The 19,389-nt window shown below is 40.4% G+C and overlaps 1 protein-coding gene across 2 annotated transcripts; it reads right to left on the reverse strand.

Moving 5' to 3' along the window:
• Window positions 1-171: 171 nt before the first annotated feature.
• Window positions 172-16,496, reverse strand: phyhiplb (phytanoyl-CoA 2-hydroxylase interacting protein-like b). Of its 2 annotated transcripts, none has more exons than XM_078272867.1 (5): window positions 16,059-16,496; window positions 7,680-7,873; window positions 6,771-6,945; window positions 5,262-5,379; window positions 172-1,266 (listed from the first exon to the last, which is right to left on the reverse strand). In XM_078272867.1, the coding sequence occupies exons 1-5, from the start codon at window positions 16,162-16,164 to the stop codon at window positions 723-725; spliced, it is 1,137 nt and encodes a 378-aa protein (XP_078128993.1). In that variant the 5' UTR covers window positions 16,165-16,496; the 3' UTR covers window positions 172-722. The 2 variants fall into 2 exon arrangements, with proteins under 2 accessions (XP_078128993.1, XP_078128994.1); XM_078272868.1 differs by having other exon boundaries at window positions 16,049-16,138.
• Between the last annotated feature and the right edge of the window lie 2,893 nt (window positions 16,497-19,389).

Below are 19,389 nucleotides of genomic sequence, written 5' to 3' on the forward strand. Positions count from 1 at the left end.
TCACATCTGGTTTTTAATACCTTTGGTATAAAGAAAGATGACTATCGATGCTGCAGCCCTATAAAATTGTAGTACCAGTCAGTGCCACTAGTAGGAGGTAAAAAGAAGAAGTCTGAAATTGTCTACGGTGGAATGAGAAGAAAACCTTTCTAAAAATGACAAATGAGTAATTGGAAACAGCAAAATGCGTGTCCGCAAATACAGTGGACACTCGGTCATCAGCATATCAATAATAACAATGCAAAGGTCATTAACAAAATATGGGACAAGTGTTCAAAGTAATTGAATATAATCAGCCGATGTTTGTTAGTACAGTTAAAGGGATTGGTCAGTACGCCAGTGTTGACTTGCGGGGTGGATAGATCTGTGTGTCCCAGGTTTAGATGTCTCAGTTAATGGTCCCTTATGTGGGATATCTTTAGGTATGTTTTTATTATGTATGTTTTCAACATTTAGGGTAACCCTTTTCAGATGAGGAGACAACGGGACAGGTGTCAAGAGTGTGTACCTTCCTCCTTTTTTCCTCCACTCTTCTTTGGGAATGATGGTCTCTTCGGAGTACAGAGTGGTGTCAGAGATATGTTGGTGTGCATGTCTGGGAGCCTAGTAAATCTGCTGCTTCATGCATGTGTCTGCTTCTTCAGTACATGTGGACTTCCTGTGTGTGTTTAGAGCTCAGTCACCTCTAGTCCTTCCCTCCCTTTCCTACATTCTGCCTGTTCTTAACGTCCAACACTGATGTTGCAGGTCTTGCAGCTGGGGTCCTTCTTGGCATTTACTGTAGACATGCTCATCAGCTGGTGCCCACTGATCTCAGCCACAGAGCCTAATGCCAGGTCTACGGGCTCCGTGTAGATCACCTCCAGGATGACATCCTGGGCGTGGTGAAACACCAGACTGCCGTCACCGTCTTCACCCTTCTTGCAGGTAAGGAAACGGTTGTTGGTGATGTCTAGCGCAGGAAGCCTCTGCTTACAGAACTCATCTCCCGTGGAGCCCTTTGGTGCCAGGACCAGAATAACGTAGTGGTAAGCTGTATACATGCAGTAGAAGTCTCCAAAGTACAGGTTGGTTTCTGGGTTGAAGAGCGTGTCAGCCTGAACCTCAAAGCGGTGGCGGCCGTAAGGGGAGTCCTGTGGAGGCTTGCCTGTGTTGAACTCTGTGTTGCAGCTGAAGAAAATGCCCTCTAGCTTGCCACTGATGGGTGAGCCATGGCTGCCACTGTTGTCTTTCACTGACTGCAGCATCCGGTTCTCCTGCGCCTCCCTAGAGTTTAGAAAAAGAGAAGAAAAAATGGCTTTGAACAAACACACATAGTTTTGATCTGCAGTTTTTGTGTTCCCTCTCAGGAAATCAGTCATTTTGGAAATGCCAGCAGACAGCATGACACATGGGGGGAAAAGCTGATTAAATGTGTAAGATGCAGTCTCATAACACAATAAACTGAATGGAATACATATATAGTTTCACTATTTCTGGAACTGTAATGACATTAGCTTAGTCCAGTTTGTCTCATAGAAACCTAGTGTGAGAAAAAAGCTCCATTGAGAAACTAATGTCTTTATCATTATGACAAACCGCTAGAAAACAAAAGCAAATTAACAGATGAACTTTCAAAGTGATGGCTGATTCGGTGGCAGCTGCATATCTTCCCCACAGGAGTGTAATTACAATTCATAATTGGAGCTTCGGAGCTCAGATTTACTCTATCACTCCAAAGGTTGTAATTATATCCGTAATTGATGCTTTGTTGTGGGCATTATGGAATTAGTCAGCTCCCACCGCAGGTCACTGGAGCAGAGGCCTTATCAAGTGGTAATGTCAGTACTGTTACTCCCCACATGATGGTGCAGTTTAACAGAAGCACTTTCAGTACACTGTAGCAGATGCAACTCTACCAAAGGGTAGAAGTCTATCCAGATGACGTCATGCTGTAAAGCTCCAGCAAAAGAGTGCTCACAAGCTGTGGCTTTAGTACAGTAATGTGCAGACGTAGAGCATTGAGAGAATGTATGAGGAGAAAAGACAACACCATTACAGGGGTAGGACTTGACAAGACGTTGAAAAAAAAAAAAGAAGCACTCACAGTAACCCAGACAAAATCCAGTATACACTATAACTGTACAATGTAAACAACAACAGGCTACTCCAGAGATATTCCTTCTCTTCCTCCCATCTGTCATACTCCTAACATCAAAATAGACCTGTGCATCTTTTGTAGCCACAAGCATGTTTTCTTTTTCTTTCCCCAGGGTATATGCAGGAATCCTGAAATTAAATGTAATACCTTTTAAGACCCTTTCCATACATTCTGAGACGATCGTCGCCACTTCAAGTTCTAACCGGTTACATCAGTAACACACTTTAACTTACATTTACAATAGCCTACATTTTGTAAGATAGCACAACTAAACAGTCTTAGCTTGTGATAACTCCACTGTATCAATGCAACAAAATTCAGATTTACTTATGTCAGTGACAGAGAGCAGGGGTCTCACGCACAAAACGGGGCTGAAAATGTGCGTACGCCACTTCCCACGCAAAGGTTGTGATTTATAAAAAACAAACTTGACGGGAGAATGTGCGGTCCTCCACGCAAACTCTGACCCATGCGTACGCACATTTTGGAGACAAAATAGGAATTGGCGACGCAGATGGTGAGGTGGAGAACTGAAGTCAGACTGCAGAAAGTAAATGGGAATAACGGTTACTCATAATATTTTCAAGTATTGATGCCTGACGCACATTTTTTTCACTCCATATCATCCACGTTACCATGAAGATTAAATACAGCAGTGTTATTTGCGCTTGTACTGAGTGATAATTGTTCCATAAAAACCTCCAACTCAAATCTTAAATAAAACATTGTTCTTAATGTTTAATCGGCGCTGTCTCACCGTCACATTGTCCGCTACGGAGCGCAGGAGGAGGAGATGGCCCGACTGCATAGAATACAGGATAGCATCAAATACCCTAGCATTAGATAACAGCAGAACACAGTGTAAATAACTAAATATCTGTCCTTAATACTGTGCATATATCATCAAATGTCAAAGTCTGAAAATACAGCCGTTAAGCTCTCGCGCAACCGTTACACTTAAAGTCCTCGTTATCGGTCCGAACTTTAATACTGTTAATATCTCGGGGTGGGGGATACCACTAGTTAATGCTGTCATTTTGGCAAGGTGTTAACAATCACAATATGTTGTAAACATATAAATTATGCGGTGAACCCGTGCGTAATGCTGCATGATGGCACTGCTGGCCCTGCAGGAGAACTAACCCCCAATGGAAGAATCAGGAGAGAGACTTCAGGGACCATGACGATGACTGGCTAATATGCCGATTTAGATTCCCTAAAGCTGTCCTCTTGGATCTGTGTTTTCGTCTATCTGATTCCGGTCCAAATACAGGTCCTCGCCACTCTGGGGGCAACCGTCTGTTTCCAGAGGGACATGTCAGACAGCTAAGTGTCTTTTTTAATGAATATTATATATAATCTTCAACTTTATCACTAAGGTTTGTTTGGATATAATATATAATCTTATTATATACGTCTGGTATATCGAAGCTGTCCCCGAGTGCAGTGGCAGATTGCTGTCTCCGTCCTGCTCAACAGACGGACTGAAGAAATCTTTTGTCCCCCAGGCCATACGGTTGTTAAGCTCATACCAGTGATGGTGAAGTGAAATTGACCTGCATTACGTCAGTCAGTTACTGGCTGTGTTAGCCTTATTCAAAATTTGCATTTGTTTATATATTTATCTTCTATTTGTATTTATATTATCCACAGTATTCATTATTCTTGCACTGTTTTTACTATTTATCTATCTATCTATCTATCTATCTATCTATCTATCTATCTATCTATCTATCTATCTATCTATCTATCTATAATGAAGTGAGCGACTAACCCCACACACTCTTGAACTCTTATGTCAAATAAAAAGTCATAAGAAAATATAATAAAAGGTTTTATTGTCGCCTTTTTAATCGCTTTTACTTGTATCTATTTACAAGTAGAATTTATTCATAATTAATTTTGACTTGCTTTTGTTTGGCCTAACTATTTGGCTTTTCGTTGTTTTATTGTCTTCTGGGTATCCTGCTTTTGCTTTCTGGGTCAAAGCACTTTGTAAATTCTGTTTTTAAAGGTGTTATATAAACAAAGCTCTTATTATTATGAAGTATGTCATAAAAATATCAATAATATAGTATGTCACAAAAAGTCATAGTATAGTATGTTATAAGAAATGTCATAAAAAGTCATAGAATACTGTGTCATAACAAGTCATAAAAAAGTCATAGTATAGTAGGTCATAAAAAAATAAAAAGTCATAGGATTGTATGTTATTAAAAAGTCATACAAAAAGTCATAGCATAGTATGTCATAAAAAATGTCATAAAAAGTCATAGTATAGTATGTCATTAAAAATATAAAAAGTCATAGTATAGTATGTCATAAAAGTCATAGTATAGTATGTCATAAAAAGTCGTATGTCAAAATGTTTTTATAAAAGTCATAGTATAGTATGTCATAAAAAGTCATTCATAGTATAGTATGTCATAAAAAGTCATAACAAATTTAAAGTATAGCATGCCATAAAAGATTTATAAAAAAAATCATAGTATAGTATGTCATAAAAAAGTCACAGTATAGTATGTCATAAGAAAGTCATAAAAAAGTCATAGTATAGTGTGTCATTAAAAGTCATAAAAAGTCATAGTATAGTATGTCATAAGAAAGTCATAGTATAGTATGTCATAAGAAAGTCATAGTATAGTATGTCATAAAAAGTCATAGTATAGTGTGTCATTAAAAGTCATAGTATAGTTAGTCATTAAAAGTCATAAAAAGTCATAGTATAGTATGTCATAAGAAAGTCATAGTATAGTATGTCATAAAAAGTCATAAAAAAGTCATAGTAAACTGTCATAAAAAATATAATAAAGAAGTCATAGCATAGTATGTCATAGAAAATAATAAAAGAAATCATAGTATAGTATGTCAAAATACAATAAAGTAATATAGTACTCTATGTCATAAAAAAGTTTAAAAAAAAGAAAATTATTTAAAAATGCAAAGAAATTGGGGAGAAAGAGTGGAGTAAAGCAATGCAGACATATTTATACACAGCCAAAAACTGTCTTTGACCAGTTTGAATTAATGGTCTCATTAATTTAAATTCAAAGACAAGATCAAAATGAAACTATAGACAACATACACTCCATCTCAGTAATAACGAGGGTGGGCTGCCTACCTGGCGTGGTCGAAGTACTCTTTATTCTGGTTCCTGTAGAAGACAGAGAAACGCAGCATCCGGCCGGCGATGACCTCTGCCTTTTCCAACAGCTGGTTTAGATGCACTGTGGAATAATCTGGAAAACAGACACAACACATATTACAGTGAAAATGAATATGCTGTCATCAGGAGGATTGGAAACCAGTGTACATATGTCATTTGTAGAAATTTTATTCTTTAATTATAAATAACGAGTGATTGTGTGCACTGGCTAGTATAGAATATGAACTGTGCATGTGTACTCAAGGACCCTGAGATCCTTGCATTATTAACTTCTTCATATTCATAGATTCAAATGACTCAGCATTATACATAATATATATATATACATAATATATATATATATATATATATACATAATATATATATATATATATATATATATATATATATATATATATATATATATATATATATATATATATATATATATATATATATATATATATATATATATATATATATATACAGTCTCCTTTCACTCACCACCATGTAAGCAGGTCTGCCAAATGGGTGTGGATTTTATCTAAAGTATATATTAAGTTTCATAATGAACACACCGAAAAGGATGATTTTGGGAAAAATCCCTGCTCTCATGTAACTATAAAGAACCTTTAACAAAAGTTAAAGAAGACTATTAAGAAGATTATTAATGTAAAGCAGATTTCTCAATTCTCAGAAGTATCTGCAATGCATTCTACATTTCTTAGACCTGTAGCCTATTTGCATATATAATGGAATAAATGTTAGTTAAAAAAATTCAATTGAGAGACTGAGAATTTTACAGGAATGGAAGATCTTGGCAGTGGCATCTTTAGCCTGCCTGGGACACATCAACAACATCACTACTAACATCACTAACATCACTACACCTTCATCACACACACTCTTCCACTGCCTATTCTCCTTCCTCCCATCTCAGCTGCATCTGTTCAAGATCTGCCCCACCCTCTTTAGTTGTGCCTCAGGTCAACATTACATTCCCATAATCCTCAGCTGTACTTGTACTGTCAAGTATACAGCAGGAATAAATGGCAGTTTAACAAATTACAGTAAAGGGTGTCTGACAGATGATTTGAATATTTATATTTTATATTATTTATATTATATTCATATTTATCCCCTTCATCAGTTTTTGTATCTTCACTCTTTCTCTACCTATCTTTTCCCCTCATATCAACTGATGCTGCCATCATCTCCTCCCCCTTCACCCCTCCCCCACTCTAAGCCACAAGCCAATGATGTTGAACTTGGTGACCTCTGCATCAGAAGATATACAGCACAGCTCCCCTCCTTCCTTTAATCCTTTTCCCTCACTCTCCCCTCCTCCATCTCTCCATCCATTTTCCCCTGCACTCAGTACAAATTAGCCCCCCTTTAATAGCCTACTTTCCTCTGTAGTTCAGTTCAATACGAATAAAAAAATACATGATGTACTCATGGTACTGTAAGCTGTATACTACTCACCAGCAGTGCAGAACTCAATGATCTCGCTCCACTCAGAGATGGCGTAGTCCCCGTCAGTCTGTTTTGATGCGGTTTGGACAGCAACGGTGTACTCTGTGCGTGGGCTCAGGAACCAGTGACCCCGAACCGTCATGGGCAGGGGCACTGCCTTGGCTACCAGCTTGGTAGGAACATCCTGGAGGGAGGAAGGGATGGAAAAAGGATGTATATGATGACAGGAAAAAAAAACTGGTCAGAAAGAGATACTCCAGTTATGGCTTTCTTTTAGCCAAACAGGGATTTGCAGACCCCTGCTTGTAAACACACACATGCACACATTTAATGTACCAGACTGCAGTTTATACCTGTAGCTGCCCTTTTCTTTATGTGTGTACAGAATATTCTGTACACTACCCCCCCCCCCAAAGCCTCAGTGGGCCGTAGCAGATCATTGATTGGACCGGGTGCCCCTGCCTAGCAACAGAGTCAGCCCATTTATCCACCAACACTGTTGCTGCACACCAGCCAAAATCAAAAACTAGTATGGGTTTGTCCGCTAGGAAGAGGAGAACACTCACAGCACCCAGGAAGTGACTGCAGGAGGAAAGGAAAGAGGCTGATGAAACAAGTCTGTAAGATTGACTGACCAGTGAAAGAGCTGCAGTCGTCCTGCTGCAGGTGAAATTACTCTCAGGCAGAAAGGGCTGTGTGAGTGATATTAGCTTTAGAGCTCAGAGCGACGGCTCGCTGTGGACTCTTTGAACAAAACCATATTGAAGTCATTCTTTTTGCCTCAAGCATGAAAGAAAGGTTATCTTAAAGGTAAAACGCACCTGTGTTACGTGTTTCAGCTTTTTTTTCTAACATCGAGGATTATCATACCTAGTGTTACCTTTTAAAGGTGTTTATCTGTGCTGATTCAAGCATTACCTTGTGTTTGAACTTGTTTGAGTTTTTGTTCTCCTTCTTGTTCAGGTCAATAAAGTAGTGTGTGATGCGCTCCTTGTTGCGCGGTTCCATGTCCCAGCAGATCTTGAAGGAGTCGCAGGTTATGTTGCTGATTTTGATGTTCTGAGGAACAGGGAGCTCCTCCATCTCAGAGATGCTGCCATCCTGGGATTTTCCTGTGTAGTAGAAAAACAATGAACAACATTGATATTAGTAATGTCAAATAGAACAACAGGAATCCTGTGATCAATGTAAAGCTTATTTCAATATGATATCAGTTTTTAATCTTTGCTTGCAATAATTTAAGTGTAAGGGACATTTATCAGTGATCATAAATCAGGTTTTTATTATCTGAGAAAATTGAGGAGATATTAAGTCGGTAGTGCACACCTTTAAATCCTGTATCTATGCCCATCTTTTATTCAAATCTCTAGATTTGTAGATACTACTACAGTTTCTAGTAGTAATTATTTCACAGACAGTACTAACAGTAGTACACATATACACACACACACACACACACACACACACACACACACACACACACACACACACACAGAACTGCCTGCGTCGCTGACTGTAATATATGTTGCCATGGAAACACATCAGTCCGTTACCACACACACACACACACACACACACACACACACACACACACACACACACACACCTACTGTATCTGCTTCCCAGAACATACGTGGCATTAAATATTTCAAACGCTGCTGATTGAATCTGCTCTCCTCTCTAAAGAGATGGATTCATTTGTAATCAGCAGTAAGATATAAAAAAACTCAGCTAGCACAGTGCAGGCAATAGACATGAGCCTGCAGCAATAACATTTAAAATGCTACTGTCACAGAACTTCAGCCATTCATTTATGTTGGATCATTTTGTAGCATATTTGGCCTAAACATAAAGGCCATTGCAACATATTTTTCCATCAAATAAGGTGATAAATCGTACATTGCGCTGAGCTCCAAAGAGCTACATGCATTAGTCAGGTCCCTGTACAGTAACATTAGATATAGAAGAGGCGTACAACCCAAAGTGCATACTGAGGCCAGTGAAATTTTCAAAACAGGGTTGAATGAGAGCTCTGTAGAATTAGGATGAATATAGACTTTGTGTCACACTCAGGGACGGCCACTTGGCATGGCAACAATGTGTTTTCTGTGCGCGCTCTGGGGGTCTAAACATGAGAGTGAGTAAAATACAAGAATTTGGGAGTAATGCACATCAACGCAACAGGATTCGATAGAGGAGTAAACAATGGCAGAGGCAGCGGAGCATGGAACATCCATCTCTGCTCATGAGCTCAGAGAGGGCGGCATAAAAGAGTTATCCTATAATTGGGCTATGTGGACTCTCCTGTCTCGCCTCCACATCACCCTCCAACAGTGGAGCATTTGTAGATTGATTCATTTTAGGAAAGTAATTCCTACACCCAATGTGTATCTTGCCCTTGAGAGTTGAAAACAGCAAAAGGCAGCCTAGCCTCGCATTTGTATGCTTGCTTGGCTCTTTTTTCTAAATAATGATGTATGTCTGGCTTAAATAATCCGTAAGAGACTAATGTACGTTTTTTACCACCAGATCAGATCAGACCCCCCACTTACTTTTGTCCTTATCCCTAGTTCCTAATTGCAACTAGCTGATTACCAAAAATAATCATCTTCAGCCTAAGAATAAAGGCCTCTTATTGTTACTTGCTTGGACCATAACATAAATATATCTTATGCACTTTTAGAGTGGAAAGATGACTTTTCAGTGATGAACAGAATTCTTTGATAATTAAACACTATATAAGTCAGTGTATTTTTAACAGGATTTATAAGGATTTATCTAGATTTACTCCACATGGCGGAAACTAAATTTTAGTACCACTGGATATAGGGGATTCCTGAGTGTGCAAAAATGTAAACAGACCTGCAGTTACATCCTCAGCCTAACTGCACTACACTTAGCTCTCAGATCTATAATGCAGGCACTCATACTCCTCCCTGCTTTGATTGGTGAAAACATCTCATCCTGCTGCTCATCCATTTAAAGCCAATCTCATTCTACTTTAAACCCACTGAGCAGATAAGTTTGGCTCAGACTGAGAGGGTTAACGCGGACATGATGGAGCAGACCTCTGTCAGAAAATGCTCCAGTGAGTCAGCACGGACCAGACAGTAATGTCAGCACTGTATCATCCCACCTGAGACTTTATGTTGCTGACCTTTAACAAAAGAAAGAAAAAGCGTGAGGGAAAGATGAAACGTACTCAAGGGAAGTGAAATAAGGCCAAGGATTTGTTTTGCCAGTTCCCATACAAATGCTATAGTAATAGACAGTACAAGTGTATTTCGAATGTGGTAATTATTGCACATTTTACAGGAATAACACCACTACTGGGTGTCTCAGGTAATCTTTTATACTGGGGAATCAGACAGCTATTTTGTGCCGATTCATCACAAGCCGTCATCATTGATGACAGATCATAAAACATAATCTTAAACATAAGGTCACCCATTCCATCCAAAATTCTCACTACTTCAGGACACCATCAGTATATGACTAAACACTAACCGAAAACAAACACCAAAGAGGAAAAACCTGCTAACTCAGTTGCTGTGTTGTGCCTGAAGCAGAGTAACTTCGTTGTCTCGTAAAATGTTAATGTCAACATTGATGTTTCCCTTAAATACTCTGAAAGCAGACCCCATGCAGGTCTTTGCCCTCCCCGCTCCTTGTAACTGCACTGTGCTGATTTAGCTCCTGTTTGCTCTAATGCTCTCCTAAATAACCTGCAAATGGAGGCATTGCACCGACACAATGGAGCTTTGCAAATGCAGTCAGATATTGCTTACATAATACTCTTAGGGCTATGCAGTCAAGCTGAAGGCAAGCTGTGAAGTCTTGAAGGTTTACTGGGCAAAAACAGAAATGCTCTTGGGACTGACATAAATCTGCAACCACCACTGTTCACTGTACTGTATGTTTTTAAAAAGGTAAACAATACAAAACTTTAACCTTAATATATAGGTTAAAGAATTAAATTAAGCCAACATATTACCAAATTATGATCAAAATTAATGAATAGATTTACCTACAACCTGTTTGCTCTAAATATGAATCTGATTACTCTTATGAATACAATGTGTAACAAGTAGCCTTGCCTGCAGGTAAAGACACCGACATAGTGCTAAGCTGCGCTCTGCATCTTCTGGGACTCTGAGAGCGCAGGATAAAAGATGGAGGAGTAAAAGCCAAGCAGGATGAAGGCTAGGCGGTAAGGGAGTGTCATTTTACAATCTCACACGGGAGGCCTAAACCCTTAGTCTGACGTGCATTTATTATGCTAGTATTGTACCTCAGGCTACCTCATGCTAGTATTGTACCTGTGCTACTTGCACTGTAGCTAATATTAATTTAGTTGAGTCATAATGTTTTGCTATGGAAGCCATTAGGCTGTAATTAACTTAACTTACTATGTATTGCATTGTATTATAATGCTGTGCAGAAGGCGGAGGGTGGGGGATTTTTTTTTTCAACATGATCAAGCAAAATGAGTGTTTTAGCCTTTCCTTAGGAGCTTAAGAGCACATATTACTCATGCTGTGCTGTGCACACATGTGCAGGGGGTTCAAGATGACATAGGAGCACTGTACATGCTTGCACCACAATGCAGGACGCAGAAATATGTGCCCTATAGCTAAATAAATAAATTTAAAAGATGGAAAGCCTACTCTAATGAATCAGCTAAGCCCTATCAAATGGACCTTATTGGGTATTGGCCTTTTACTCAGTGTGCATTCAAATGCCACAGTGTAGAATAGCAGTAGATGCAGAAAGATCAATAAAAACCTTGTTAACATGCATATGTAGGGCCATCCTAATGGCTCTCTGTGGTAGGATTTGTTCCAGTCCCATCTCGCTTAATACTGTGAACTACTCGTTACCGGTGAGTCTCCGAGTCTCCTACTTTTTAAGTTGCAGTGTTTGGTCCAAAACTGAACTGTAGACATGAGCAATGTAACACACTTACTAGACATCAATGTTTGCAGGCCTTTCAAAATCATGCCTTTGTTTCTCTCAATGCACAGGGTAGACTGAGACAGAGCATAAACAATGCTCTTTTCATCAGGCTTACACAGTCTGTGGACCACCTTTTATACATCAATAAGCCCCTGAACAGCAAAGAAAAAAAAACTAGTAAAGACACTAGACACAAGTGGACTCGTAGGAATCAACCATATTCATCCCTATTCTTCCAAATTAATTGAATACAGAGGACCTTCAGGGAAGGACAGATCTGTTTTTCTAAACTTGTCCAAAACCAGAATGAGTCATAATTTCTCATTTGCATAGAATATGAATTCCCAAACAACAGGCTTGCGGTTCAAGTCTTGAATAGAATCGTGTATTGAAGGATTTTATATAACAACAGTCAGGCACTGAAAAAAAAACATTTAAAAAAGGAAAATAAGAATACAAGTTTGAAGCGGGTTTTAAGTGTCAGACTGCTCTTCAATCAATCTCAAAGAATGTTCAGAACTATGTAATACAATAAAGTCAATTGCAAGTGAATATAGAGTTACAGGTATGTTTTATGCAGCCACTTATTATAACTCTTGCCAGCACAGTCATGGTACACAACTGCCCACACTAAAAATTGGTCAAACTAAAATGCCAGCTTACTCAGACGATGCTGTATGTCATAAGGTCGTGCTGCTGGTGTGTTCGAACATATTGGATAAGCTCTAAACGAGTTACATGCTATACAAGACTATAGTCTAGTATCTAGTATCTATCTAGTAGCAGCTTTGTGAGACCACTTAGACACAGCGGTGCTTTGAGCTAAATGCTAACGTCAGCATGCTAATATGCTCACAATGACAATGGTAACACGCTGATGGTGTCTACCATGTTCACCATCTTAGTTTTACATGTTAGTATACTACTATTTGATAATTAGCAGTAAACACAAAGTCCAGCTAAGGCTTATGATAATATCATTAAGTTTGCAGGTATTTGGTCATAAACCACAGAGCTGGAAAAAGAAGAAAAAATGGTGATCTAAAAGTGAAGGGATCCCCAGATCTGTTACAATTCATCCTGAGGGGAACATGGATGTGTGTACCAAATTTAACAGCAATCAATCTGATTGTAGTCGAAACATTTCACAAAACAACCCACAATGTCAACCTCATGGTGGCGCTAGAGGAAAAGTCAGGGGATCACCAAAATCAGGAGACTTCATCCTATAGCGACCATGGATATGTATACAAAATTTCATGGCAATCCACTTAATTGTTGTTGAGATATTTAAGTCTGGACCAAAGAGGTGGACCAACCAACAGACCGATGTTGCCATCCATAGAGCCACATTGCTAATGTGGCTAATAAAAAAATCTAATGATAATGTCTGAAATGCAGCACATTTGGCCCTTAACAATAAGTTATCCTCATTACCTGTTTAATCTTGCAAAATGTCTCCTCAAGGTGTCGAAAAGTAAAGCCTTTTGTTCAAGCACTGAATTTGAGGAAAATACGCCGTTGTCGACTAGTAATTGGCAGGCTCGACACTGAGGGAGCTTTTCTTCAACTTAACACAGTTACTGGTAAAGTTAAGGTACCTTTAGCAGATGGTTTCCTATCTATCATGGGCACACACACTGCCAGACTGACGGTGTCACAGCTAGAGCTGCAGTATTTCTGGCAGGGAGATTCATACAGTGCAGACACAGTACTTGGTTGCATAAATGGCAGCCATCCATCATGACAACTTAATTATGTCAACGGCCACAGAATAAAGGCCTTGCAAGACATGTCCTGTGTATTTCATTACCCCCTGTAACTACACAATAACTGTGAATATAAAATCTAAATGGTGGTCCCAGTCAGCCTTCCAGAGGTTAGTGGCAAATTTGGAGGCAGTCCTGAATGACTAAACATCCGCACACCAGCAGCAGAGACTTCTGTAAATTTCCCACTACTCATCACTCTTAGCAAAACATTCCTTACCCCACACTTATTCATGTCACATCCCCATCACTAAACTGAACGATTGCGGCTATAACACAGCTCTTACACAAGGCACACACAGAAACAACTTGTATCCTACTATTTCTTTTGTCTATTGAAATGCTCAAACAGTCCTTTGTGTGTGTGTGTGTGTGTGTGTGTGTGTGTGTGTGTGTGTGTGTGTGTGTGAGAGAGAGAGCGCTTCCCCACATAGGCGGCATGCATTTCCATTTGCTTGGTCAGCATAGGCACATAAGCTTCTCATACCTGCTGATTAAATTAATTAAATATTAACAGATTTGGGAGATAAATTTAGAAAGCTATGTGGAATTGAAATTAATACCGTCCTTGGCAAGATATACGTATTGACAAGATAATAAAACGGTCTATTTCCAAGAAAGCTAAAAGTGGGCTATGCAGGCTTCTACATAGGGTGTGGCAGGGGAAGTGTAAACTAGACAGTATTTCTGAAGGTCATTTTAAATGAGAAACTGCTACACCAAAGTTCACGGGTTGGTCAAAATAGCAGGAACACTAATAAAATCAAAATAAAACAACACAAAGCATTCTCAACAGAATTTAACATTACAAACTTCACTTAGTATTTATTGGATTGCATTGTATAGTGTACATGTATGTTAATGTGTCCATTCAACAGTTTAGTAACCAGACTGAATAGAGCAGATCATCTGCATAACAAGCTCAAGTATATTGTCCACAGTAATAAGTCAATGTGTGCATATCTAATATGCAATATGGGCAGAATATAATGTCACTGGCACAAATGATAACATGAGTAGTACACCATCAGTACATGAATTATCTGTATATATACATATATATACTGTATATATTACTAACAATTCTAGAAACTACTCTGCTGTACTACAACCCCCAATTGCCCTGTCGAATCTGCACAGAAGGTGGACATTGTAACAGTGTTGCTTCATAAAGAGAATGTATGTGGGTGTCTCAAGGACACAAAGACACTATTTACACTGGGTAATCTACTTGATAAATAAGAAAGTGTTGTGCTGCAAATACCAGTAAACCTGCAGCATAGGAAGCACAAAGCTGGCACAGGATCCATTAGAGAAGTCCAGCCCCAGCCTATATACCATTATTAAAATTAGAGATTTAGAGCAGGCCAACAAAGCACTAAGAGGATATAAATCATTATGAGGAGCAGATGAGAAAATGAGGCGGTGTGGTACAGTGACTGCACTGTGGTCAGATACTGGGGGTCCTTTGAGGGCTTGATGAAGACACACCATTGACTCCATGAGTGCATTAACTGACCATAATCTAGTATATGTTAAAAAAAAAAAAAAAAACTAAAAAACAATTAAATCCATTCAGCTGGGAAAGGTGTGATCTCATGTCATTGCTATATGTGACTTAATCTACAATCTTAATTAAAAAGAGATCTCTGTGACCATGCATCAGATGTGGAATCAGATGTGTGTAATTGCACTGATGGGTGTGTAGGGCTGCACCGCCTGTGCACACACATGGGTGCAGCCATGTTTGAGTCTCTTATTCTCTTCTGATGATGACTTGCTTTTTTCCTCCCCACCATTAAATTCGCATCATGGTTCAGCTGGCTCATGTAAAAACTGCTCACCCGCTCATTATAAAACTAGTTTATGAATTCCTTCTAATCTAGGATAACATTTAAATCAACTATTTGTTTAATGGTAACCTATATATCCAGAAAACTTTTGAATTCAGAGAAGTCAACCACAGACTATCCAGCATGGATGCAGCTGGATGACTTGATGAATTAAAAATGAATAAACGCAGGGGGAGTTTTTCGTAAATGGGAGGGTGGGATATAAGATTAAAAACATATTTTGTAATCATATAAATATACAGGATGTCATGCGCTATGTGTATATAAATTGATTATAGCAACTCCATGACAAAAAGACAAGAAACAGGTTATAGGCGGGGTGGCTGCCAGTCTCTGTCCATGTCTTTGGTGCTGAAATACAGACACTCACTTACAGACACATTGTTTCCTCGCCTGTGCATGTTCAGTTTGCAGATTTATTTTTGAGCAGAGTCATCTCTCTTATGAATGAACAAAACCTCGTTCTCTCACGCTCAAGACACTCAGCTATTCCACCCACGCACAAGCGCACCACCCATCCATCCAGGAACCCGTCGAAGCGACCGGTGTCGGCCCCTAGCCTACTCCCTTCAAACACACAATAAGGGTACAGCATGCAACTAAAAACAATGACAAAACAGACTGTATGCGTTGCAGCGGCTCTAAAATGAACAATATGGCCGAATGCAACCATAGTATGCGCAAACACCCCAGTAAAAAGCACACAAACCTCTGCTTACCATCTCGCTCGCATAACTGTATGGCGTCCAAGCTCAGGTCCTTGATCATCCCCTCGCAAGGACTTAATGGACTAGTGATGTTGTGCGCCAATCCTGGTACCTCCATCTCTGCAGAAGAGCCTGGATGATGCTACTGGTGAAATTGCTTTCGCTCGTTGAATATCGTCCACGGGACTTGCACAGCAGCACAGTCGTCAAGGAAAGAGAAAAGAAAGAGAGAGCGGTTTCCAGTCAGTCCCCTGCTAGTTGCGTCGCTCACAGCTCTCCTCTCCGTCTCCTGGGTGGTGTGGCTAGTGGCGCGTCAGCGGAATCGTCACGGGCGCGAACAGCACAAGCCGCCAGTTCAACGTGAGGCATAGCAGCTCCTGCGGAGATGCGTTTAACTGCATGAAGCTCAAAGATATCAGTCTGTGGTGCGTTTATCTTATTGTATACGCTCCAAGTGAATGTGTCTTCAGAGCCACAAGTGTGCGCGTGTGCTACTCAGCCGCGGGACAGTCGAAGATGAATAGTTCAGCGTATTAGTGCAGAGACGTTCCGTAAATTCAATGGCTTCTTATGTAACCAGATTAGCCCGGTGTTTCCCCTCCAGTTTAGGTCTCCATCTAAACCGTCCACACTCCCCAGTTCTTTCCATTTTCACGTTCAACGTCATCCGAACAAGGGTCTCTGTTACATGTCCTTATTTGGTGAGGTGTAGCCCTCTGTCGCCGGAGCGCAGGTGCAAATGGACCACACAATAATGAGCTGGGGGGTTCTCACATATTGCACATAATGAATGGACCGCCTTACCGATGCTTTTCCATCTTATAGGCGATCCCTCTTGCATTGTAATGGCACATAATATAATGCAAAACCCTGCCAGTTCATTGCAAGAAAACCATGCTTCATGCTTGGCTGTGGGATATGTGTGTGTGTGTGTGTGTGTGTGTGTGTGTGTGTGTGTGTGTGTGTGTGTGTGTGTGTGTTCATAATTATCTCCCCTACTACACCCACTTTATCAGTGGCTCCCAGAACAGGATTGCCAAGGCATAAAAGGTCAAGTGCACATTAAGGCAAATTGTGGCTAAAAACACTGAAGGCTGCTCATAACACTATTGGGCCATGCTGAAGTAATTTCTGATCACCACGGAGTCATGTTCATTCTTATATTTCCTACAGCTGTATTTTTCCTTTCCATTTTCCATAGGAGCATCAGAGAGAGGCGATGACGCTTTCTCTTTCTTTTTGTCTCTCTCAGTGTTACACAAGGTGCCCTGAGGAGACTGTTCACTGTTTATCTATTCAGCGGACAAATAATTTTGCAGCTGTGCCTATGGGACCCCTGAGTCATGCTGTTCAAAACTGCCGCACTGTAGGCTACACTGTGAATTATAGGAGGGAAGCCCCCCTAACTCACCTCTGTGTGAGGCACACTGACACAGCATCATCATCACCACTGAAGTTGGAACAGAGGGAGAGTGAGCATTACACAATTGCAAAAAACAACGTGACCATTTTTATATCACAATTTATCATGATCATTTTTAGATACAGCAAACTAGTTGGCGAGCATTTTCATGCACATTGGAGGATTTAAAAAATGGGGTTATGGCGGACCGAGCAGGCAAATTAAAATCCTGGTAAGCTCATTATAACTGTGGCATTCAAATTCAGTAGAAAACATATTAGACGCACCACTGAAGTGCCTGAATTTATTCCACACTCAGTTTTCATGAGGGCAATGCTGCATCTGGCTGAAATTTCCGGCCTGGGAAATACAACTCATTATAAATGAAGTTGAGGTGGTCCGGGCATCTGGTAAGGATGCCCCCTGGGCGCCTCCCTAGGGAGGGGTGTCCAGGCACGTCCAGCTGGGAAGAGGCCTCGGGGGAGACCCAGGACTAGGTGGAGGGATTATATCTCTAACCTGGCCTGGGAACGCCTCGGGATCCCCCAGTCGGAGTTGGTTAATGTGGCCCGGGAAAGGGAAGTTTGGGGTCCCCTGCTGGAGCTGCTACCCCCGCGACCCGACCCCGGATAAGCGGATGAAGATGGATGGATGGATGGATGGATATAAATGAAGGTCAGCATGCAGATCAGTCTCTGCAAACACAGAGCCATCTGTGTCTGAGGAGAACATGCTGCTGAATTCACTATTAAAAGATGAAAATGATCTATAATTATTTAATAAAGTTATTTGTGTAGGAAAGTTATACATAGCATTATGCTTTAATATGTTTACTATATATGCATGTCTTACCAACTGCCCCTGTGCTGTTTAAGATGGCTTGATTACTAAAGAGCTTTGCAATGATACCCACACATTAACACAGCAACTGTTTGAATGTTTGAATGTTTCCACTATAATTGCATAAACCTGTGAGTAATCTCATCAAAAGTCTATGGGCAGTCATGCAAAACACAAACAAAAAGAACTAGAGCTCAGCTAATTGACAAAAAAAGAAGAAGCTTATTGTTATGTACGCCATCATCTATTACTCTTTGTCACCCTTTCTCCCTTCCCCTCCCATTTCCCCGCTCCGCCTGCTGCGCTTATCTGGTACGGTAGAGGAGGAGGAGTTGAAGGAAGAGGCTGCTCGATTCTTGAGGGTTTCTTCTTATTCTACCATCCATCCGTTCTCCTTTCCATCCCTCTCTCCACCCACCCATATCCCCTGCAGCGAGAGTCATCATGCGTTAGCGTCAGTGTTTCCAGTAGAGCTGCAGGAGGACGAGGGAGAGCGACACTGTGTCCCTGTAACACACACCCAGCCAAGTTCATCCCCTCCCCCCTTCTCCACCTTCACCCAAATCCTTCCTCTTTTCCTCTTCACCTCTTTTACCTTTTTCCTCTTCACATTCACTTCCCCCTGTACCATCTTATCTCCTTTTCTCTTCTGACACTTTATCTACATTCTCTCTGTTGTTACTCTAGATCTCATAAACTGTCATAAAATGACTCAGTTTGCATTTGTGTGTGCATGTACACTATATGTCATAGTGCACCCTGTATTGGCAGTCCACTCTGATTTGCTCACTCCGCTGTGCCTCAAGCTCACGTGGACACACAGTGACAGATGGGGAAATAGCAGGGAGAGAGGTGTAGTAAGAGTCGGAGAAAACAGGCCAAATAGTTTGATTAGACAGATGAAGAAAAATCATATTTACAAAAAAATACAAAGAAAATATATTATAAATATATTTACTCTTCTACATCTTCCTCTTTCTCTCGCACACCCACACACACCCCACACACACACACACACACACACACACACACACACACACACACACACACACACACACACACACACACACACACACACCCACACCCTATGGTCACTAGACA

Source organism: Sander vitreus, chromosome 17 (assembly GCF_031162955.1).
Source record: "Sander vitreus isolate 19-12246 chromosome 17, sanVit1, whole genome shotgun sequence".
NCBI classification, from domain to species: Eukaryota; Metazoa; Chordata; class Actinopteri; order Perciformes; family Percidae; genus Sander; species Sander vitreus.

Coding starts and splice junctions, on each gene's coding strand:
- phyhiplb (XM_078272867.1), bottom strand. CDS start 16,164: ATGGAGGTACCAGGATTGGCGCACAACATCACTAGTCCATTAAGTCCT. Junction 7,874..16,058: donor ACAGTTATGCGAGCGAGATG/GTAAGCAGAGGT, acceptor TCTACTACACAG/GAAAATCCCAGGATGGCAGC. Junction 1,267..5,261: donor GAGTACTTCGACCACGCCAG/GTAGGCAGCCCA, acceptor TCTAAACTCTAG/GGAGGCGCAGGAGAACCGGA.